A 23,565-nucleotide genomic window follows, 5' to 3' on the forward strand; every position below is an offset into this window, starting at 1 on the left:
ACAAGTTTTTTAATAAAAAGTTTATAATGAAGTTGCATGGGTTTTTTTTTTTTTTAAATAACAAAACAGTGGTTGTGAATCCTATCAGTTCATTTTGATTAATAGCACTTGGCTTTCCCAAAAACATAGTATAACATTATTTTTGTATATCTATACCTTATCTATAATATTTCATGATTAAACTGCATTCACTAATGCTATACAAATACAGAAATATAAGGAATAAAGAAAAGGGATTTATTTCATCTCTATACCATTCTATTTTCAGTAGAAACCTTAAAAAGTAAACTGATATTAGTATCCGGGACAGCAAACCCAGAGCTGTTCACCCTGACAGCAGTAACAACTCCTGTTCATAATTACACTTTTAAACATTCATGCAGCATCACAGCTAAAGATGTACAGAGAAAGCTTCCAATATTAAATACGGTAATTCACATCTTGAGCACACCTGACCAGGGTCGATATACGGTCTTGTTAACGTTTTTAAAAATATGGTGAGCCAGAAGCACTAATCCATGGGCTCACCTCCCCTTGTCATAGCTTTTAAAATATCTATAATTCATCTTAACCACAGAATATTAAATGTATTCAGAGTGAATTGAGGAATGAATATTATATTGCTACACATTTTCCAAGGCTGTTTTCTCTCTTGCATTACACATACACATCCTGGTCTTTCTTATTAAAAACCAAAATGGTAACTTTTGTTAGGGGACACTGTCCGAGATATTACATTCATTTTTTATAAAGACCAGGGAACCATTTATGTGCTTGTGCTACATCGGTTTGCTTCTAACACGGGAAATTGCAAAGTTTCCTGTGGGTATCTACACAGGGAGGGAGCTTACTAATGATGAAAAATGCCAATGGAAGAAAATCATACACTGTTTTGTTGTTATACAACACTGTGTGGGCCACTGAAGTGACATAGCTTGATTGATCACAATATAGTTGGCACGCACTTCCATTCTGGCCCTGAAAATGTGTTGCAATCAGACTAACCATGTGCATCAACCACACATTGACACAAATTCGTCCAAATGACCAGCAGAGTTTGTCTTCAAGTGATATGGCCTAGACAATACAAACCATAGACAACTACACAGCACAACACAGGCTCCAACACACGCACAGACACACACCACAGTTTGACACTTTATAGCACTGTGATTTCTCAACTTTAAAAAGGTCAAACCCAAGGCAGTGACTGCCACTGAAACGAAAACGGCGGCCACTGCACAGCCCAGCCCCAGGATACATCTGTCATTTCTTTTGACTGAGCTCCCCTACTGCATTTATAAGTGATATTAACTTGATTCACATCCACATTTCCCTTTCAAATTTCCCTACAAATACCCCATTGACACTTTATGATACATAGCAGGGAGTATCAGTAATCTGCAAAAACGATTGCTTGTGAGATCAAGGTTGCTGACTATATTTATATGATGGTGATTGAAACCATTTATTTGTAATATTTCACTAATGTTTATCAAGTTTGTCTTTTAACCAGTGATGAAGCAGAGGAAACTTACTCAATGACAAAAAAACAAAACAAAGATTAAACGTAAGATGTAGGGAAAAAAAGTTCTCATATTTCATTGTTAAAACATCATTTAGTTTGCAATTTTGTAAATTACACCAGTGCCTGCTTTTATAAATTGCTCTGCTGTACCGAATACAAAAAAAGATATTTTATTCATTTGTATATTCATTTAGCTGTGCCTTTAATTATGCACCATTCGTCTTAGGTTAATTTTACTGACAGATGTGATAGTATTTCTATAATTTCACAGTGAAAGTGGAGTAAAAATACAGTCCTGCTGTGTTATTCAAATTATAGCCTCCTTATCTTAGCTTTAAGTATTACAAAACTTGACTTTATATGTAAAATGCAGTACTTGGGCTTTTTACAGTTTACTACTCAATCATCAGGCGGTTACTGCTGGTATGGCAACCAATGTAATACCTTATGTTATTAGTTATGAATCATTTAGTTAATGTAAGTCAAATGTTATTGAAAACTAGCGACTATCTACTTGGCACTTCACAACTACAGTTTGAAACAAAAAAAAGTGCTCCATCTATCATTGTAAACATTACATTTAGAACTTCATAAACATTCATTCACAAATACAAAAGAAGCTGAGAGTATATCAGGGATCTGGGGTGGGCGGAATCCTATCTGTTAAAAATAATTCAATATATCTTAAAAAATTAACATGCAAACAAACAGAGAAGAAGATCAAACGATCACAAACCACAAACAGAAAAGAAAAGAAAATGATCGCAAACCTGCTGTGGTCTTGGCGGAGGATGTGCTTTACAGCCTGTGCCAGGGTGAAGGTCTTGCCGGTACCATAGGGCCCAATGATAAGAATGGGGGGCAAAGGGATAGAGATGGGTGTGGTGATGGCCAGGATGGCCTCTTTCTGTTTGGCATTCAGACGAGGATCCAACTGCTCATCCCACTGCCTGAGGGCGGAAAGAGGATGGAGGCATTTTTTGATGACCAAATCAACTGTTATTATAAAACATTTCAAACTCAAGCATTCAAGTAAAATACTGCACTATAAACAAAGATTACTTTTGAATATAAAAAGGCAGTATGCCCATGTAATTATTTTGTCTATGTCCCACTAAAAATAATATAAAAAGATCGAATGGAAGATGAGAGGCAGATGAGAAAGGGGGTAAGAAATGTGGGTTTAAATGTTTTCAGTCTCACTGCTACAGCTGTGTCAAAACAAAAAATGAAACACCAGGCCTGCCTTTACAAACATTTGGGAAAGTATGGGTCATTCCAAAGAGCACAATGAATTTTGAGTGTGGTATTGTAATTGGATACCAGAACCTTCATGATATTTTCATGGACAAGCAGCTGCATTCAAGTCTTACATCACCAAGAACAATACAAAGCACCAAAAAGTGTAAAGCACTCCATCGCAACTTCAGCTAGCAGTCTGGGACTGTTATCTCCACATCACCTTCACCAAACTATAAAGTTTGGCAGAGAGGGGATAATTCTATGTGGTTATGTTTTGTTGGGGGGGGGGGGGTGGCCTGGGCCCATCAGTTCCATTGAAGGGAATTGATAATGATTCATTTTATTGAAGGGTCTTTTACGTTTCATCATGACTGTGCCCTAGTGCACAAATTAAGGTCCATAAGGCACGGCTAGACCAGTCTGGTGTGAAGGAGCTTGACTGACTTGTGCAAAAAGTGCAGAACTCAACCCTACCAAACACTGTTAGGGTAAACTAGGAACAAAATTGTGAGCCTGGGCTTCTTGTCAAGCATTAGTGTCTGACTTCACAAAGGGGTTTCTGGATGAATGGTCAATAATTCACACAGACAAATTCCAAAATTTTGAGAGCCAACTCAGAAGCAGTTATTGCTGCAAATGGAGATAAATTCCATGCTAATATCTATGGATTAAGAATGGGATATCATAAAACCTCATCTAGTTGTTATGTGCAGGTGACCCAATGTTTGCCCATATCCTACTGAGAATGGAGGGAGAAAAAAAAAGTAGTATCTTTCAGTTTAACTGTTTTTGTCCACTACAGACGACATAATGAATAGGCTGGGTCTCAGGAGGACAGTTACAAGTTTAAAAAGGAAAAACTAAACACCCTGCACATTTCTCTTTTTGATCAATTTGTGTTGTGTTATGAAGTTGACTCATTAGACAAACTAAGACATGCCAATGTGTCTGATGGCCAGGTCAAATTAAGTCATATATCATGCAAGTTTCACAACTGCATGAAACTAGCTCTCCAGAGGAAACATGGTACGGAACGTGTCTGAATGCATTTCTATGAATGTGCAACAAACATAACTTTTAGGATGACCAGTAAATATTCACAACTAAGCAGTTGTAATTTGTGTGCTAAACAAGACAGAAAGGTAGGAGAAAATGATTCACATCTGATTTGATACTTGTGAATTACTGTAAATGTAGCATGCGTGCATGTCTCCATGCATCACTATCATCATTATGGTGACTGCATCGTCAAAAGCTGTGAATCCCCCAGAGTCAATTGATTGAACTCCAGCTGAGAGATGCTGTAATTGGGGGAATGAGAGAAATCTCAGCATTTGCACAAGTGTGTGTGCGTAACAAAAAGGGATGCATAACATTAAGGAATATTCTACAAGTTACAAACAGCTTCAACTCTTGAATCCCAACAAGACTTTCTATACAAGCATTTTGTTTTGTTTCCTTCATACCTTACCTTGATATAAATAATTAGGACATGCCAATCGCTGACAGTCAAAGCAGACCATTTATTATAAACCAAAACATCTGACTTATTAAAGGTAAGCAATTTGTAATGGAAAGAAATTTTAAGACCAAGTCAAGGCTCTTTCACTGAAATTCTTTGATTTGGTTCTTAAGCTCAACTGTGCAGAGAGCTTCATGGAATGGCTGATGAGCAGCGACCCTAAAATAATCAAGCACAAAGCAAAGTTTTGATGTGGTTTTATAAAACACAGCGCCATTGGACTCTAGAGAAGTGAAGACATTTTCTGGAGTGAAGAATCACACTCAACGTCTGGTAATCTAGTAAACGGGTCTGGGTTTGGCGGTTGCCAGAAGAACAGTACTTGTCTGATCGCACTTTGCCAAGTGTAAAATATGGTGTAGGGCGGTTTATGGTGTGGAGTTGTTATCAGGAATTGGGCTTAACCCCAATAGTTCCAGTAAAAGAAAGTCCTTATGCTTCAAGAATACAAAGACATTTTGGATAATTTCATTCTTCCAACTTTGTGGGATTAGTTCTAGGATGGCCCTTTCCTAGGGCTGTGCGATATGACCAAAATCTCATATCCCGATATAAGACATCTATCGTCCCGATAACGATATAAATCACAAAAATTTAACATTTTCTGTAAATTCTGTGAATCTCGGGCAGCTCGACTTGCGTGAAGTGTTTCCAGCTGGGCGTCATGTACCTGGAGTCGAATGTTTTAACCGATGCATGACACTATACATTTTTAGACATAAGTTGTAGCGTTTTCTTTGAGTATTTATTACACGGCGTGCTGCGGGGAAAAGCCTGTCCTAACGTTTTAGTCTAAGGTTTAATTTTAGCTCCTGACGGCTCTTTTTGCTTCACATCCGTAAACTTATTGCCTATCATCATTTATTGGACTGATGAATGTCGGTTGGAAAAATTTTAGATATCACCCAACCTTTACTACACACCAAAGTCTGCATTTAGTCCTATAAATTCTTACCAAAACTAACTAAAGTTAGCAAGAGGTTAGGGTAAGATGCACAAACAAAAAACAAACAAACAAACAAAAAAACAACAACAAAAAAATGCACCACTAATACACTATTATGGGTTTATTGACACTTTGAGTTAAAAGATAAGAATCAGAACCACTTTACTTGAATGAATTTCTGAACAGATTATGCATAAAATGTCTAAGTTTCTATGAATTAAAAAAAAAAAAAAAAACCCCAAAAAACCAATTTGTCTAAACTGATAATACACAGTTGTATGTATCAAAATCTAAAATGAATACACCAAGTAATCCCTGTAAGTAACTGACTGAGTGAAGCCTTAAACTATCCGACTTGCAGAACCTTCTCTAGCACCTCCATTAGATGTTTTTAATAACTACTCAGAAATAAACTGTTATAGTTTCATCTTGATTGAACAGTTTGATCATGCTATAGCATCCTGTGAAGTTTCTTTGAAAGTTGTTTTTCTTGAAGGCATGGCTCACACCAATAAATCTTTTTGAATATAGTAGACTTCACCAAAATTCATACGATGCCTTCCTTAAATAAGGAAAGAGCTGCCACATCAACACATCAACGTCTAATATGAGCTCGTTAACTTAAATGCCTGGCTGCAAGTAGTGCTTAATGAACTCATTAGTACAGAGACTTCTAAATTCTAAATTACTGTTAGTTATTAGTTAAGCCAGATTGTGACTGTCTATAACGGGACTCACATAAACGTCAGGCCATACGTTTGAGTAATCAATGCAAAAATCCCGGTAATTCCACAGTTTAGGCAAATGTTTAAAACACAAATACCTACCATAAAGAAAGTGTGCTTTTAAACTAAAGCCAAATTCACCTCTTGCTCCTTCTTTAATCAAAAACCCACGTTTATCCAAATTCCAATTAAAACAAAAATCCACACGAATCCTATTATGGAGCTCAGATAAAGCAGCAGCTATGACAACCACAGGGATTATATTTGACTTTTGCTCTTGTCAATAAAGATTACTGTCTCACTTCCCTCACCTGTCACCAGAGAAATTTAAAGCTTAGGCAGCTGTGAGCATTTCCAAATTGCTAAAAGTAGGAGAAGTCTTCCTTTAACTTTTGATTTGGTGTGGTGACCCCTCTGTGAGAGTATCTGTCAAACTAAGGATGTGGACGTATTAAAAGAGTTATAATAAATGTGTTTAGGATTAGTTGCATCTGAAAGCAAAAGCTGCATGCAAATATCTTCCCTCACTTTTAAACGTAAACGTTTAAACATCTACTTTTAAAAGTAGATGCAGCCTTTACTATATCAAATATCTGCCAGTCATATCCTCAGTATAAAAGCAACATAAAGCAGCATGCCATGTGTACAAAGTAAAATTTCCTTTGATCCCAATTATTTATTATTTATATGTAACTTTTGTGTCTCTGAGTTCCCACTGATTTAATTTTAGTGCCCTAACAATCAATGCATTATCATAAAAATGAATGCATCAAGTGTGTTCTTATGTGTGTGACATTGTGTACATGGTGGAGTACACACCTGTTGGGACTCCAGGGGATAGTAGGGACAAGGCTAACATCAGGGAAAAGGATAGTATTATCTTTGATGCGATCCAGGGCATAATGCATCTCACAGAGTGGCAGTCTGTTCAGCTGGAACTGGAGCTCCACCTGGCAGACACAACACAGAGAGCTTGTTTATCAACACAATTGTCTATATCCATCCATGCCAAGAAATCATACAAAATTTTAAAACAAAAATAAAGATAATTCCATTCAATTCATTCATTCATTAAGGTATTTGTGTGCATCTTTTGGTTTAAAGCTTGTGCTCATGATTCTCTTTCATGATGTGAATTTACTTTTTTTTTTACTAAAATAATTTATTTTATGCAAGCAATGAATTGCATCACATTGCAAAGTCTGCATCTGTGAGAACATTTTAAATATTAATATACACAAGTGCTCAGATAAAATGACCATCTAAACCAACAAATCAAGCCCACAAGCTGTGCAGTTGCTATGGAGCTGGATATTCTTGTCCATTCAAAACTAAGATTTAACTAAAATTCGCTGTATCCCATTCTCTTAATCCTCTCAAAAATTGCTAAACCTTGGAAGAAAGCCACCTGCAACACTTATGACTGAGCAAGTCTAATTAACAGTCTGAAAAGACATGCTTGCGCTGCACTATATATCCACTTTTTATTAGCCAAATGAAAACATCTAAAACCATTTACAAAAAAAAAAACAACAACCAAAAAACCCCCCAAAAAACCCCCCAAAAAACATGAAAGCTTAAGCATGAAATAAACAATGAGTACAAGAGTACAGAAAGTCAGAGACATTCAAGAGCTCAAAGGCTGTGTGGAATAAGAACCCACAGAGGAGACAGGGTAATAGAATTGTAGCACATAAGAAGGCAGGAGAAGCATATGCAGAAGAAAAGAAGATTATGCTCCCACAGTGATAGAATGAGGAGTTGTTTTGATAACCATTAACACAGTGTCTTGTTTCCCCTGACTACATTCAGGCTTGGGGGGAACAAGCAAAATAACAAGCTGAGGCTGGTGAAGATAGCATTATTGCAAAAATAAATTTCCAAAACAATTCCATCAGTGTTGACATGGATGCACAACACAGACACATTTTTCCTTGAAACCTCTGCAATCATTTGCGAAAACTATAATTAAGCAGTGAACCTTTCATTCAAATTTTCAAGGTTAGAAAATCCACATGACAAGAATGATGTTCTCAGGCTGCATGTGGGAAAAAAGTATGCTTTATAAGAGAGCATTTACCAGCCCTCACCAAACCTTATTTAATGTAGGTGATGCCACATGTCTAAGCACATGAAGTGTGGTTCACCATACCTGTAGTTCTCTGTCAGGCTGCAGCCCGAGTTCCTCACAGCAGTGCTTGCAGATCCTTAGGAAGATGTAATCCTTAGTCTTCTCCTCAATCACAGCCTCATAAACACGCTCTTTAACTCCAGGAGGCGGCTGGCTGTTGATCGCTTCACGGCCCAAAGGTAGCAGCAGAACTGAATTTACCTTGGTCATCACTAGCCGCCCAGCCAGTGTGTCCTGGTGTTCAAAACAGAAATCACTGTTCAAGATAGCTAGCTTACAGATGTTCTTGGTATATAGTGCCACTAAGTAGTACTCTGAGTGAAACGGCAAAAAAACAAGGTGGAAAGCAGTATGGTAGCTGAAATTAGAGTTAGACAACTTACCTCAGAAAGTGTTTCGTTGAGTTTGAAACGTGCAAAAAGCTGTCCATTCTGAGCATACTTTGCTCCAACAGAAATGCCAGTCAGCATAAAGCTAGTGACGAGCTGCAGGTTCACCTTGATGTTAAACCTGTGGGACAAACATAGACATGGGTTGCACACTTTTATCCTGAATAGTCCATTTAAAAAGCAAAAACAAAATAAACCCCCCAAAATGACAAAAGCCATTATACTGAAAAACATATTAATCAAATATATCATTGTCATAATGAATGCTGTGGTGAATTTAACATTTAGAGAAAACAAAACTGGAACTGTTTTGTTTCACCCGTTTTGTTTTATGAATATACAATTTTGCAATATATTCACATAATTATGTGATGTTTAAAACCATCTAAACATCAGAGTACAAGGCCAACTAAATACATCACCAAAAAACATTCAAGAAGGTTCTTGAACGAAAAACATTGGCACAAAATGTATCCATGCACATGTTTATTGAAATTCAAGGTCTTTTGGGAAAAAGAAAAAGGAAAAGAAAAAAAGTTCAGTTCTGGATTGTTTATGAGTGACTCTGACATGATGAAACAAGAACTAATATTATGTGATGAACTTGTGACAGATAATTGACACATAGTGTATTAGCAAAACAGTGATGTTACACAACCAAACGGAGTCTTAGAAGGTTATTTTTATGATTTTACATTAGTTATTTTGCTGGATAATCAAACAGGGCAAAAACTCTGCACTGGTTCTATTTGCTCAATTTTTATTTCTAGATAATCAGCTGATGTCTTTTGCCTCCCAGGTACAAGGAATGTGCCTCTCTCAAAACTGAAGAAATGTCTCCAGATAAAACTGAATGACCCAAGCATGTGAACCTGGCAAAAAAACCCAGATTACTTCAAAGAGATTATTCATATGGAGTTTGAAAATACTGGAGATTAAAACCCCTTTGAATATGAGCCATAACAACAGAAAGGCACCCACTATTCAAACGACACAGTCTTGAAACTCAATGTTTTAAATGGCTATTATGTCCTGTGTGCTATGGATGGTCTACTGTACTTGTTTCACTGAATGAGGGTTTACACTGCGTTTCAACTTACCAGCAGTGTGCTTATTTCAGCTGGCAAACAAAGGGTAAACCAGTTTCTTTTCAGCTACCTCAAAGCCGTTATTAAACGGCACTAGCACTTTTAGTAAAGCTGTCTGTGAGAAACACACCCTCCCTCTCACACATGCATAGAGCAAGCATATAGTAAAGGTTAAGTCTGACACCTTGTGGTGGTTTGCCATTTAATAGCAAAAGACTTGATAGTGCCCAGAATTTAGAAAAAAGAATCTATATTGGTATATACATTTCTTTTTAATATATTTTGTACATTTAGGCAGTGCATGTGTAATATATATGGGAACATTAGTGCATAATATGGTATAAAACTTGCTGTTCTGTACTTTTAGATACTGTGTCGCATTTGATTTTATTCATGTGTAAAATAAACTTTCCAATCAAAGTTTTATGTTCAAATTTCATATAAATGTTTTTTTATTTGCACTGTACAGCAGAATTAAGAAACCTTCAATATGTATGTACTCACTTGCTAACTTCTTTGTACTGTGCAATCTCTTCTATGTAGAGCAGATCGTGCAGTCGGGCCTGGTAGTTGTCTTTGGTCAGAGTCTTGTCAAGGACTGACTGGGTGAAGAGCTGGTCAGCTGATAGAGGTATCTGATAGCGGGAAAGGAGGCTGCGCTCCAGTTCAGCCATCGTCTCATTGGGACTGAATTCAACAATGGTTTTACAGGATGAGTCCCAGCGTTTCGCAGTCATCAAGAGTTGCTGTCTGGCTGCCAACAGGTGCTCCAAGTCTAGAGAACAAAGAACAGCAAAATGGGTCAAAGCATTAATTGCTACTTTTTTGCGACTTAAAAAAAAAAAAAAAAATCTGGAAATTTTTATCCAGGTATCATCTTTAAACACAAAACTATCTGAAGTAAAACTTTATCAGATATACACACTAATAAGAGGCAACAGACTTTTCTATGCATTGATGCTCGTTTTAAAGCATACCTTCAATAGAGGCAGCATCCACCATGATCCGCTGCATTAGCACAGGTTCTGAACCAAAGTCAAAAACAATGGTCTGTCGGAAGGTACCAAAGATCTCTGTGCTGAAACCCACTGCAACCTTGTAGACACAGTGGTCCAGGCCATTGTCTGCTGCCACTGTGAGAAGAGGAAACGTTTAAGTACATTTGAACTAGCACTCCACTGTGCTGTAAAAAGAAAGAGCTAACCACATAAATTTAATATATACATTTAACACGAGGAATACATATTATGCACCACTGATATACAGTCTCTACCAATGTTTTAAAATATAGATATTTTTGGAGGTCAAAGCCCCCACAACAACTACATAAGTAGAACAGCATGGTAAAAGTTGCCTAAGGAGGCAGACTGAGAATCCAAGGAGTACACAAACACAGCAAAGTGATCACGCTAACAAGAACAACCAGACTTTTTGAATATTTGAATCTTCACTGTCAGAGATATCCCCCACACAATACACACAATTTTACCCGAGGTTGTCAGCTAGCAAGCCTCTGGTCTATGAAAAACAACAACAACAAGCAAACACAAAAAACAACTCAGAGCCATACAGACCTAGGGGTGCAACCTGGCTAGTCAGCTAATGGAATTTAGCAATGCTGGGAACTTTGTTTACAATTTCTTGTACATGTACTCTTCTGATTAAGAACTTCACTATTTGTCCATTTGCACTGTTACTAAACCACAATAATTAAAAGAACAGACAGTTTGGCATATTCAAGTTTAGAAGTCAATAAAAATAAACAAAGATAAATAAAATGATTTTTGCTTGTTAATTTAGAAGTTTTGAAATATTAGAAAATCTAAATGAAACTTTTTGGACTTCTCCATGTTTAAGCTTGTCAATACCTATAAAAGGACTAATAGTTTATATAATATGGAAATCTTGTGGTAGCTCTGTCACACAAGGCATTGACTAATGTATGTACAGTGCTAGTATTTGCCCCCTTCCTTATCCTTCTATTTTTGCATATTTGTCAGAGGTTTCAGACTAAACAAATTTTGTATTGCATCCAAAAAAAAATAAAAAAAAAATGCAATTAATGACTATGTGGAAAAGTAATTGGGATCTAAAGCTAATAACTGGCTGTTGGCAATCAAGCTCTTGCGGTAACTGCAAATGAGTCTTTTATATCACACTGGAGGAATTCTGGCCCACTCAAAGATCCTTCATTAATCCTTTACAAGAAATTACATTGCCATGGCAGCTTCAACACAGCCATAAGACCACAAATCACAAACAGCAAAACAATAGTAATAATTCCTATAAGTTGACATTATACAAATAAATAAAACAGCCAATAAGTAATGCGCAAATATGCAAACGTGGATAAAAATCATATCATCATTATGCATCAAACTGCTTCATAGCAGCTGGTATAAAGGACCTCCTGAGGTGCTCAGACTTGCACTTAGGTGCAGTCAGTTTTTGAAGGTTCTACTATTGATAACCTGCAGGGCATGGAGTAAGTATGCAGGCTTGATCTTAACTGATTCCAACTTCAAAAGTCTTTTTCTCTCCACCACCTGCTGGACTGCCTAAAGTTTACACCCAACTATAGAGTCACCCTTCTTTACAGGTTTGTCAACTCTGCTCCCCAGCAGACCGCATCAAAAAAAACAGAGCACTGGCCACCACTGTAGAGTAGACACGGCGCAAGAAGGGCTGGCAGATGTTGAATGCCCTTAGCATCTTTAGGGAATAAAGCCATCTTTGTCCCTGATTACTGTACACTGCCTCCATGTAGCTCTTCCAGTCCAACTTACTGTTGAGCTGCACACCACGGTATCTGTAGCTGCACACCACTGGAGACACTGTTCTGCAGACGCATAAATTATAGTCTTCAAGACAGATAGTCCAATCACCATAAAACCACTAAGGGATTCCCCTGCACTACCTTCTCCTTCTCACCTAATAGCCAAGATTGGATTTATCCAAGACAATCCAAAAATGTGATGTCAAAAGTCTGCATGCCACTGAATGGCTGGTCAGTGTTGTCACTTGGCGATTCATGAGACTGCATCGTTCACGAAAATTACAAGCAGCATTTTTGAAACATGTCAATGAGGAAAATATATTTTTTTAAAACAACAACAGGAAAAAAAACCCCAAAAAACCCACAACATCGTTTTTTGGTTTTTTTTTGCCCTTTTCCCTGGATTCAGTCGACATGACTCGAGACTGTTGGAAAGTCATAGATGGAGCAACTGGTAGAAGAGGAGGGGGAAGAGGCAACTGAGGAAATTATATTGGTGGTTTGGTGAGAGGAGGGAGTGGGGGGGAAAAAAACAAAAACAAAAAAAAAAACGCAACGGGGGGGTTTGGTCAGCAGTGATTTTCGCCTTGGAACTTTTCCACACAGGACCAGGTGAGTTTGGTTGGCCATTTTTACCTTAATAATTGAAACCATCATTTAAAATAATTAAAATCATCATTTAAAAAGAAAAGAGAAAAAAAAAAATCAGCATTTTGTATTTACTTGGGTTATCCTTGTCTAACATTAACATTTTTTGATTATATGAAACATACAAGTTTGACACATATAATTTATACAGACAAAATGGAATCAGAAACCTTATGAAGCTGGAAAAATACATTTGAAAATAAAAATCCCCTGATAGCTCATGTTTGACCATAACACAACACAACACAACATAACATAAAATTTATGACCCACCTGCTGTCTCCTCCCCTGGAGTCCACTCTTGGCAGCCTTTGGGAACACCTTGGAGCCGCTCTCCAGCTGACACGCCTGTGATGAAGAAGTGTGGTCGGTGGGCATCATAGAGGAGAGCAATCCGGTACAGCTTTCTAGGCGGCTGTACAGAGCAATGGGAAGATAATCAGGACTTTCACAAAATTAACAGATGGTTAATATACCAAGTATCCAAGGAGCACAGACTATGGGTTTTGGGATAATTGTAACAACACAATGTGATTCTTTTGTCCTTTTAAACACACACAGAGTGGAAAAAAAGAGCAGAGAGTAACCAGTGCAACTGTTAATGACATCAAATGGTGGAAGAACTGTCACATTCAACTGAAAATGAATTAATGTTGATAAATAAACAAAATGTAACTTAACATTGTGCTTAACACATCACCACATACGGCCCTCATGTTCCTCCTCCACAATGACAAATGATCAAACACTCAATGCTTCATCCTACCTTGCACAACAAGGAGAAGACCCAGGAGTGGGAGGATTTTTTGGTGGTGACGGTGACAGACAGGCTAGAGGTGGTCTCTACATTCACTCCTTCTAAACAGTCACTTAGCTAGAAGAAATAAAATACCATGGTTAGTTACATACCATCACAGCTTATTTATTCATAAACCATTTACAGGTCAACGGTTAGCCAATATTTTTGCAAGCCAAGTTAATTTACGCATCAAATATTAATGAAAGCAAAAGTTAGGTATCCCTGACTGTACGCACACATTAATTAAGAGCTAGATACAGAGTGCCAAATAATATTACAGGCTTGTGAGTATGTGCTCAACACTGACACTCCTAAAGAAAACATAATCTTTGATGCATTGTTCTTCTAAAATATCTTAAATGTAGTGGAGGTATTTGAGTGTTTTCCGTAATAAAACAGACTTAAGAAGTGAACTAGAGGGTCACATATCTGTTAATAGCTGTGTTTATACCCAATGGGGGCAAAAAAAAAAACCAAAAAAAAAAAACCAAACAAACAAAAAAAAAACAACCCTCCATTAGGATATTCAAAGCTTTTGTGTGGATGCATATGTAAATAAGGACCTATGCTGGAAATGTGTAGTAAATTTGAGAGATTTATATTTATATTTGAGAGATTTATATAGTAGATATATATAGAAATTGCAGAGGCTTTTAATCAGAACACATGTTAGAATGGTTTCAAATAGCAGTGAACACATTCATGTTCGCACAGTGTTTTCACTTTTATCTCACTGTGCCACTTTTGAGTTTGCATGAACTACAATGTCACTTACCACTTTCTCTGGAGAAAGGGAGTTCATCCACTTCTCTATTAAGGTCTCCATGTAGTTTTCAGTGAAGTGTTTACTCTCCTGCTGTTGTTTGAGGCGGATGAGGCGTGAAGCATAGCGCTTCTGCCACTCCATAAGCTCCTCCTGCGAATGAGCTGATGTACACTGGGCCCCATACCGACACAGGCCCTGCTCCAAGTACCTAAAGGGAAATAAAAAGTATGCTCAGGTGGGTCCATGTTAGTTCAAGCAACTGTTTTACTTCATAAAATGTTTCAGAATACTCAACGGTTCTTGTTCCCAATTTATATTATGCTTTCTCGGTGTGTTTTGTGATGCTGGTTGTTTAAAAGTATAACATTTAAAAATAGTTGGTACATTGACTGTGACACAATGTAGTTAAAAATTTCATGTGCCCATCTCCTCTACCTTTTAAGTTGTGCAGACTCAAAAAGGCACATCCCATCTCATCCCACCCCTCCTGTACTTCAATGTACAATTTTGGTTAATTTTATACAAACCATTATCAACCACAAAAATCTAAAATATATTATTGTTTGTAAAGGAGACCCCTTTGGTGTAAAGAGTTCAAAAATGAAAATTCACAGAACTAACTACAATCACAAATTCTGAAGTCTCAGTGTGATGACAGCAAATGCCCGTTAGTTGCATAAACATAAGCGTAAGTCATGGCATATTTTTCCTTGCAACATTTAGTGTGAGATACATTTGTATTTGTACTGTATCTTTATTTTGAACATGTTAAAAATAGTATAACACTAAAGAGAAAAAAGAAAGCAAAATAAAATTAGAACAAAACAGTAATAATTATAAATAACTTACAACTGACGCTCAAAAAGGAGTAGGAAGAAGCATATATAATCTTATATAATCCCACCTCATTTCCACTATTTAGTAACTAATAGTCAGTACTTTTTCTTCCCATTTATGCCCTACCAATCATAAATTCTTCCTTACAATTTGTTACATGCATTTGCTTTTATAACCCCAGTAACACATCAAAAGATATACAAATTTACAGATATTCCTCACTTCTTACAAATAACCATACAATTTGCATTACCTTTTACAAAGGGTGTACTCCTCACTGCTCGTGACTCCTCTTGGAGGTGGTCGGAACCGCCAGCCATCTTGGACCTCTGTCAATATATGAGCAGGGTGGTCAATGTAAGACTGAGAAAAGTGTAACCATTAATGCTAACTAGATTATACAATTTCTAGAGAAATGATGCTGGGATTGTTGCTACTGCTGGATGTCGCCTTGTTGGCTGTTGCAGTTTAGCTTTTAAAATTTTCAATTTTTAAAAACAAGCTGGTCTTCTATTAAGAGACATTTATGTTTAATTTTAAACACTGCCAGTTCTTTTTATTTTTAAGTTTGTCTGTTGTCCTTCAGTATGTATGAGAGAGACGGACAGCTACAAATCACAGCCTACATACTTAAAACTGTGAAGAAGATCTGCCTTTAAACTCAAGCATAATCGGAGCTGGAATTTCATAATTTAAATGAAGATGTGCGTTCATATTTTCCATACAGTATTTTCATCCTTAAAAACACACTCAGGCATTTACAGTGCCACACAGGTCCATTTCAGCCAGAAGCTTATAATCATATTGCACCACCAGTCAAGATAAGCAGAGGGGAAAAAACAAAACAACATTAATGTGATTTTTTTTGTCATGGTACACATTTGCTTACCTTCATCCTGGTCATCTGTGTATTCTGGTGCCATCTCTCCTTTTACAGCCTGACAGAGAGGGGGGCAGAATGAGGAGCTTGGAGGTGGTGCGTAGATTATTTCTAATATGTCAACTAGTAACTTGAGATACATGCATGCCCTTAACTTTTCCAGGCATTACCCAATGGAGGTGCACATTTGCATGCAAATGTCACAGATTGTTGGATCCATCATTAAATGTGAGAAAGGGCAACTTTGGACAATGTTCCGATCTGACTTTCCTGAGGTTATCCTCTGTTCATGTGTAAAAACAGCTCGAGCTCCATGCAATCAGCTTAGGCATTAAACATATTGCACGGGAACAAATAAACAACAGATACTTTGGCTATAACCAAATCTTAATTATTTCCATCTACAAGCATTGAAGAATTCCCTGTAAAACCAAACACCACATGACTGGAACAAAGGAGCATGACGAACAATAGGCACGTACCTCTATTTCAGAGAAGAGCATTTTTAATCTGCTCAGGTCTTTTGCAACAATACCATTCTGTTGAGAAAGAAAACAACTACTTTAGTCCTTTTTATTAGTAGTCATTTTTTAACAATAACATGCAAAATTGATCTTCATCATCATTACAGTATGCACTACAAAGGTTTCCATATTAGATCAGTGGAATGTGAAATGTATGTGCGATGTAACCTGGAGTTTGCTGGCAACAAGTCACAAATTATAGTATCGAAAAGCGCAAATAAGCCTTTGGGCTCATGCATTTATGGCTTCCTTACAGCTAGGGTACTTAGCAATTCACTTTCTTAGGGAATTATTTGCCAAATAAAACTCTTGTTTGATTCATCGCTTATTTGCACTTCCTGGTAGTGACTTTATCCACCGCTATATGAAGATTTTCCTGAATGTTTAAGGTCTCAGAAAATTTTACAGTTTAACTGCCTTTCTGCTTAACACTGCTCTATATAGACCATGAACCCCTCACAATTTCATTACACATAGAAAGTGCCTATTACATTCCTAATCCAAAATATACGGTAACATTTAAAATCCCACATCAGATCTAAATGAATATTCAAGTTTAAAATCTGTACTAACATACATGTAATTTGTTGAGAAAAAAAAATTAAACAATGTATGATCTAACAATGGCCAGTGGAAACCAAAACCATCTAACTTTTGACAGCTGCTTCAAAAACCACAATAAAAACATTGCCTGTATTATTATTATTATTATTATTATTATTATTATTATTATTATTATTATTATTATTATTATTATTATTATTCTAAAACTGTAGAACATTGGCAATGTTAGACACTGCACTTTAAATACCCTTCTAGCTACCAATGTGTAGTCTGACAGTACTTTTGAATGCGATTTATAGATACATTAATCATACCATTGGCTCTCCATACAAGGCTTTAGACAGGATGCTGGCCACCTCCTGCAGGCTGCCATCCAACAGCATGGAGCGCAAGTTCACCTGTAGTGAACCATCTCCCCTGGCAATTTCTTCTGCCAGGACTATCACAAGATGAAGAGGAAAGAGGAGTGGGTATGGAAAGAATAAATTCAGTTCAGTCAGTTAGATATTTTTCAATGTTCTGTATGTGATAAGTCTGCATGCCTGCTCTCTAGAAAAAGAGTGAAAGGGACTGATTTGATTTTCTGAAAAGTTCAATGAAAACATGACATTTTAGGATTATCAGGGCTTGTATTTTCATACAGGCTGAAAGAGGCTACATTGTACCATATACTTTTCTATGCCGCAAGCTTCAGCAATGCCCCAGGTTTACTGCAGTAAACGACTCACTTGACAACACTGGGACACTATCTTTGACCCCAGGCATCACCTGAGTGCAGACCTAAACATTTATTTTCTTCTGTTTTTCAGCTATAACACTTACAGTAGATGCAAAATTAACATGTCAGGACATGGTGAAACTTCTACCACAGGTACAAAATTACCTATTACACTACACGAACTTACAGTATCAGCACTGTTTACAATTTGAGTTGCCACTCACCATGTTTGCAGTCTTCATCTGCTTCATCATAATTTTTCTGTTGGCAGAAATGGGGGAGAAAATTTATGACCTTTACAAATGAGAATACTTGGTGATACTTCCTCACATTATCAGACTTATAAGACTTAAGTAGTTTCCATAATCTTCAGCCTCAAGCAACAGGTCTAATTTTAGTCTTCAGCAAAGATGAGCTAACAGTACCCTGGAAGAAACTTCTGTTTCCTCATTTTTAATCTTCTCTTCATTTCACAAAGGTTGATTCAAAGGACAATGGTCAGTTATTTCAATGTAATGTAATAATTTCAAGATGAGTATTAGATGAGTATTAGTATTTGGGGGGATGTTAAATAGTTGTAAAAATCAGCCGTGTCCTCACCAGCTGCAAGAAGGCAGCAATTCGGTAGAGCAGGGCACGGCTGCGGAGGGGTCCGGCGGCGACGACAAGAGATGGAGGGCTCAGCGGGATGGGGTTGCTGGAGGATGGGGGTTGGGGTGCAAGGACCACCAGGGCATCCGTGCTATGGCTGACTGCCGCCTCGTACTCCCGCCTGGCTAACGATCTACTGGCTTCTTCACATGACTTCTCCGCTCTCCTGTCCGCCATGACTTAGGGACAAACCGTCTACAAATAAAACACAAACGGCACAAAAATAAGAACACTTATAAAAAAAAAAAAAAAAAACAGGGCTAGACAAAAGATAACAATTTTCTTTTTCTCCAACCTCTCGGAAATTGTCATCCTGATTATTGTCAAACAATATGTAAAACGCAGCCAACATCAGCTGCCTAACTTTCCACTGAAAACTGAATTCAGCTATTTGGGTAAGATATAGTCTGTTGCTTCCAATGAACTCCCGATTTGATAGGTCATTTTTATTTGCTTTTACTTGTACATGTAGTTGACACAGAACATTATTTTTAAATAAAGTAAATGTTTTTTTTCCCCTCCACATAACGTCACAGTCATAAATTATTAAATTATGTTCACTTTAATAATAAATTATATATTGTGGCTTTTGATTTGGAACAAGTTTGTTTTTGTTTTGTTTTTTAAAAAGGTTTTCTACAGTAAAATGTCATTTTACAGTGGCAACAAGCAAGAGTCAAGTTCTCATGTAACTGATGTTTGCCATAAATCAACAAGAACAGAGGATAAGACTCCTTGGAGTGTTTCTAACATACCTCAACCTCTGCCTGTGCTTACACAGTGTAAATTGAAATACATGTGCAAAGAGCAGAGAAAGATGTAGTCATGTGAGATGTCTTAAGCAATATAAGAGACATTCTTCTTTATGATCAAGCTCTGAAGTCAGTAGTAGAGTCAGCTGTCTGGTGTCAACTGACTCATAATGGGCATAACTGATCATCCAGAATAAAGGGGCATTGCTGAGACAAGATAGTGGACATGCTGGACAGTATGCAGAGGAAAAGTCAATATAACCTTTATGTTGAATTTCTAGCAGTACTTTTATTTTTACAATGTTTCAGATAAAACCTCATCACAATCTGTCCTGATGAGACTTGCGTATTTTGGGACTAGGAGTGTAATGGTACTTGCCCTCAACCCATCAGTACACAGCGTTCAGTTCGATATTGCCCCGTGACAAAAAAACAGTACTGTGAGAAGTTTGCACTTATGTCTACACACTTGGATTCCCGGAACAAAAATTCCAGGCTGGGAGCCACTGGGAAAAGCACAGCAGTGCACCTTGAAAGCAGGTAAGGCATTATACGTGTACTTTATCTGACAACTCATACAATCCGCTGAGTTTTTAAATTTAACTTACTCTACCGCTGGAATCTACAACTTCCCTGCTCACATTGTGGGGTTCACTAAGGATGGATCTTGATAAAATTACAATATCACTGCCAATACAGGTTCTGGTTAGGGGTACGATCATTTCACTTTGTATATTCCTAATCAACTTTTGGAGAGAAAAAAAAAAAATAGGAATAGGAAGTTTTCTACATTTTCTAAATCAATGTGGATTTATTATCAATAAATATAAACATAGTATAGAATAAGGAGTTCAAAAAGCCTCATATGTGATTCCGAAGTACAAAGGCCCCTGTGTTAACTGTGAGAAAACATAATAGCACAGATAACGGAAATTCATAGGTTCAGAGACACATGATTCAAATGATCTAGACAATTTGGTAACCATCCAAAACCAATTATCAATTCCAAATCCTAAAGGTCACACTGAATGTAAAGACCAACATTGCTTTTATCTAGTGGTAATCACTGTTTCCTCAGTGTGGACAAAAAGACCAACTGTGCTTTGTACAAATATTCAAACTCAAGTGGCACCACTAGCGTTTAATTTTTAACACGATATTTTTACAAACATACATAAAAATATGTTGCAATCATATTAGCTTCATTTACTAAACCTTTTTTCACAGTATGCAAAACTTGAACAAAAGGTTAAAGTTTCAAAGTATATCTTTTGTTTAGTTTCATCTGCTGTAATGAAAATGTACTGAGCCATGAATGTACTCGTGTTCTGGGTGTTGTTTTTTTTTTGTCTTTTGGAGTGGGGGGGGGGCTGTTACCAGTAGCTTTTCTAGCAACTTCTAATTAATATCTTATACAACAACATGTAAGAAACAAGAAAGTGGCTTTTTTTTTCCAGGATAGGGAGGGTACACTGTGAACTCCTGTCAAACGCCAAAACCTCAAATGCTTAGCCTTGGATAACAGCCTAGCAACTTCTGGCCCGGTTTCCAACCACGCTGGTTTCAACACCAGAACTGCAACTTATCTCAGGAAGGCAGATAAAGAGCTTTTGTCACAAAAATACTACACTAAAAGCCCCTATTATAGCTATGTGCAAAGCAAACGGAGTTTCAACAGTTAGCTGATGCTCAATTTCAATCCAAGCACTCACCACAGTATGGAATTTAGATTTTGATTCTGACTACCTCAGAGGAACAGGGAAGCTGTCACCTACAGCACAGTAATTTTAGGCATATTTGGAACAGGGTGTCCTTGAAAGAGAGAGAGGAGGCACCAAATTACTATATGCTAGCTGTGAAATTGCAATTTATACCTGCATCGCATGATGAAGACATTAAACAAAAGGATTTGACATTTCACACATTGTTAAAAAAATATTTTCAAAATCAAAATCAATCATGCAAGAGGCGGTGGGTGCAGTGGGGGAGTCTGTTAACCCTGTAACAGTGTTTGAGACACTTCTTCAATATCTACTAACATACAGCTACGTTAGTAATAGCTGCTCTGGCTCAACATGTCTCTTAGGACCATAGAGAGACAAGTCTTTCAGCTTATGTGCAGTACATGGTAATACACATGACACACAATAATGTATTTGAAGGATTTTTTTCACTGTCGCAAAAAGCACATGTGAAGCAAATAATGCAGTCATTGCACTTATATTAATTTTAACGCTAAAAATACCACAATCGTCACCATTGGCCTGGACAGATATTCCATGAGTCAGAAAAAAATAAGCTAACCAAGCAGGGAGGGGACCATAAGCAGCTAATTCTTTGCCTTTTCATTTAGGAATATGACACATTATAGGTCTGCTGATCTTCAAAAAGTGAACTCGTGGTGTGAACGCTTCCTTTAAAAATAAAATAAAATAAAAAAATACAGATGCATTTTTGATTAGTATAACTAGTTTTTTGTCATCATGCAGACATGAAACTAACCAATTTTGCCACACCTCGTCATCACACATTGTCTGGAGCATTTTGCATAAAAATGGTTCATCCACAATGTCAGAAAATCTTAAAATAACTTCTAGGATTTGAATTTAAAGTAGCTGTTTGTATTTGTAAAACAACTTTCTGCAAATATAATAATTAAAATAGTCTTAAGACTAAGGAAAAAACATGTAATCATCCAAAAGTAGTTGAGAGTTAAAAGTTGCTTGACCAGAGAATGATGGCTTATGGGAAGATGAACAACAGAATTGTAGACAAAAAAACAAAAGAGATGCACGACTGATATTAACACAGTGCTTGCTACGATCAAGTAGGGTTAGTTTAAAACCAATGTAGCGATTCACAGCCCTATTTGTTACTGTGGGGATAGCCGTTACCTAATATTAGTGCTTGGCACTTCACTGGTGCAACGAAAAATAGTTTGGCGGGATGCAGCGGGTGGGCAGCTGTCTTATTTTTCGTGTTCAGTCGTGGGACTCCACGATTACAATATACAGTGGAAGAAAACGCTAATATTTATAACGGAAAATAGTTGTAGAGCAACCGCGACTGTCTCCGTTGTCCTCAGATAACGTTATTTGGCTTGACAGTATCGTCAGCAGCAACGTGTGCAAAATACGGCTGTAAAAACTTATTTCCCTGAGCTTAACTGGCAGGAGGCAGCAAGAGTGCATACACTAAATACCAAATACACTGGAGTGGACATGATCTGCCTTTCAGTAGTTAGTTATAGCTATTGTTTGTCCAGCAAACTTGTCATGACTGCTGCAAGTAAGAGCGATGACGGCAGCGTCACAAAGCCTTGCAAAAAAACAAAAAAACAAAAAAAAATGTCCCCACTCAAAGTGTTGGTCAACTTATCGCTCGCCTTTGCACAGGGCACACAGTGTTGCCACTAAATAGAGTATGCGTAGCTAGCAGTTAGCCTGCTAGCCAAAACACGGCCTTTCTTGGAACCAAACTGGGAAGCTCACAACAAGAATGGCTGTCTGGTTTGTTAATGTTAGCGGGCTAGCTAGCTAGGTTCGCCGAAACAAAACGGGTTCGGGCCTGTGATTTTGCCACGGTGTTTGGACGCATATAACTGGTATGACATCGTGTTGTTATTCGTGCATAAACTCAAAGCATTCGCCATTATCCTAATGATTTATGGTGGGGTTTCGTGGCAGTGCCTTTGAGATGAAAAAGACAACTGAAAGGGCTGAAAATGGGAAGTCAACACTTACCTAGCTTTACTTTCTACGCCATCTTGGATCCACTTGTCAGACCGTCATCGCAAAGCATAGTGGGATGTACAAATCTGAAGGTTGAGGGGACCGAAACGTGTGTTTGCGTGCGCGTCTATATGGCCCGTGATGACAAGCATCCTTTTTGTCATAGTAGTTCGTTTTATTCCTTGTAAGCACACACGTGGGACTAAAATTCAAGTAAAGTTAGTCTACGGGTCATTCTGCAGTTAGAGCACAATTTAGGAATCGTTTTTTAAAACTGGTCTTTTATTTCATAATTCTCTGTTATGTTTCTAAGAAAAACACATTAAAAAAAACATCAAAAATATAGAT

At 37.4% G+C, this 23,565-nt stretch overlaps 1 protein-coding gene across 1 annotated transcript in view; it reads right to left on the reverse strand.

Moving 5' to 3' along the window:
* helz (helicase with zinc finger) overlaps positions 1-23,331 on the reverse strand; it is a 52,764-nt gene extending 29,433 nt beyond the window's left edge. Inside the window, exons 1-16 of the mRNA XM_085459829.1 lie at positions 23,230-23,331; positions 18,684-18,929; positions 18,308-18,344; positions 17,680-17,804; positions 16,760-16,816; positions 16,287-16,335; positions 15,651-15,726; positions 14,570-14,768; positions 13,762-13,869; positions 13,269-13,410; positions 10,549-10,704; positions 10,076-10,346; positions 8,478-8,604; positions 8,116-8,328; positions 6,783-6,913; positions 2,299-2,478 (exon numbers count right to left, since the gene is read on the reverse strand). Coding sequence (XP_085315955.1) covers positions 2,299-2,478; positions 6,783-6,913; positions 8,116-8,328; positions 8,478-8,604; positions 10,076-10,346; positions 10,549-10,704; positions 13,269-13,410; positions 13,762-13,869; positions 14,570-14,768; positions 15,651-15,726; positions 16,287-16,335; positions 16,760-16,816; positions 17,680-17,804; positions 18,308-18,344; positions 18,684-18,911 — 2,099 coding nt within the window. The 5' untranslated portion in view covers positions 18,912-18,929; positions 23,230-23,331. The remainder of the gene's footprint in view (positions 1-2,298; positions 2,479-6,782; positions 6,914-8,115; positions 8,329-8,477; positions 8,605-10,075; positions 10,347-10,548; positions 10,705-13,268; positions 13,411-13,761; positions 13,870-14,569; positions 14,769-15,650; positions 15,727-16,286; positions 16,336-16,759; positions 16,817-17,679; positions 17,805-18,307; positions 18,345-18,683; positions 18,930-23,229) is intronic.
* Positions 23,332-23,565: the final 234 nt, after the last annotated feature.

The sequence above is a fragment of the Copadichromis virginalis genome, linkage group LG6 (genome assembly GCF_057382275.1).
Source record: "Copadichromis virginalis isolate Kocher_CV1m ecotype Utaka linkage group LG6, C_Virginalis_male_GT1.1, whole genome shotgun sequence".
In the NCBI taxonomy this organism is placed as follows: Eukaryota; Metazoa; Chordata; class Actinopteri; order Cichliformes; family Cichlidae; genus Copadichromis; species Copadichromis virginalis.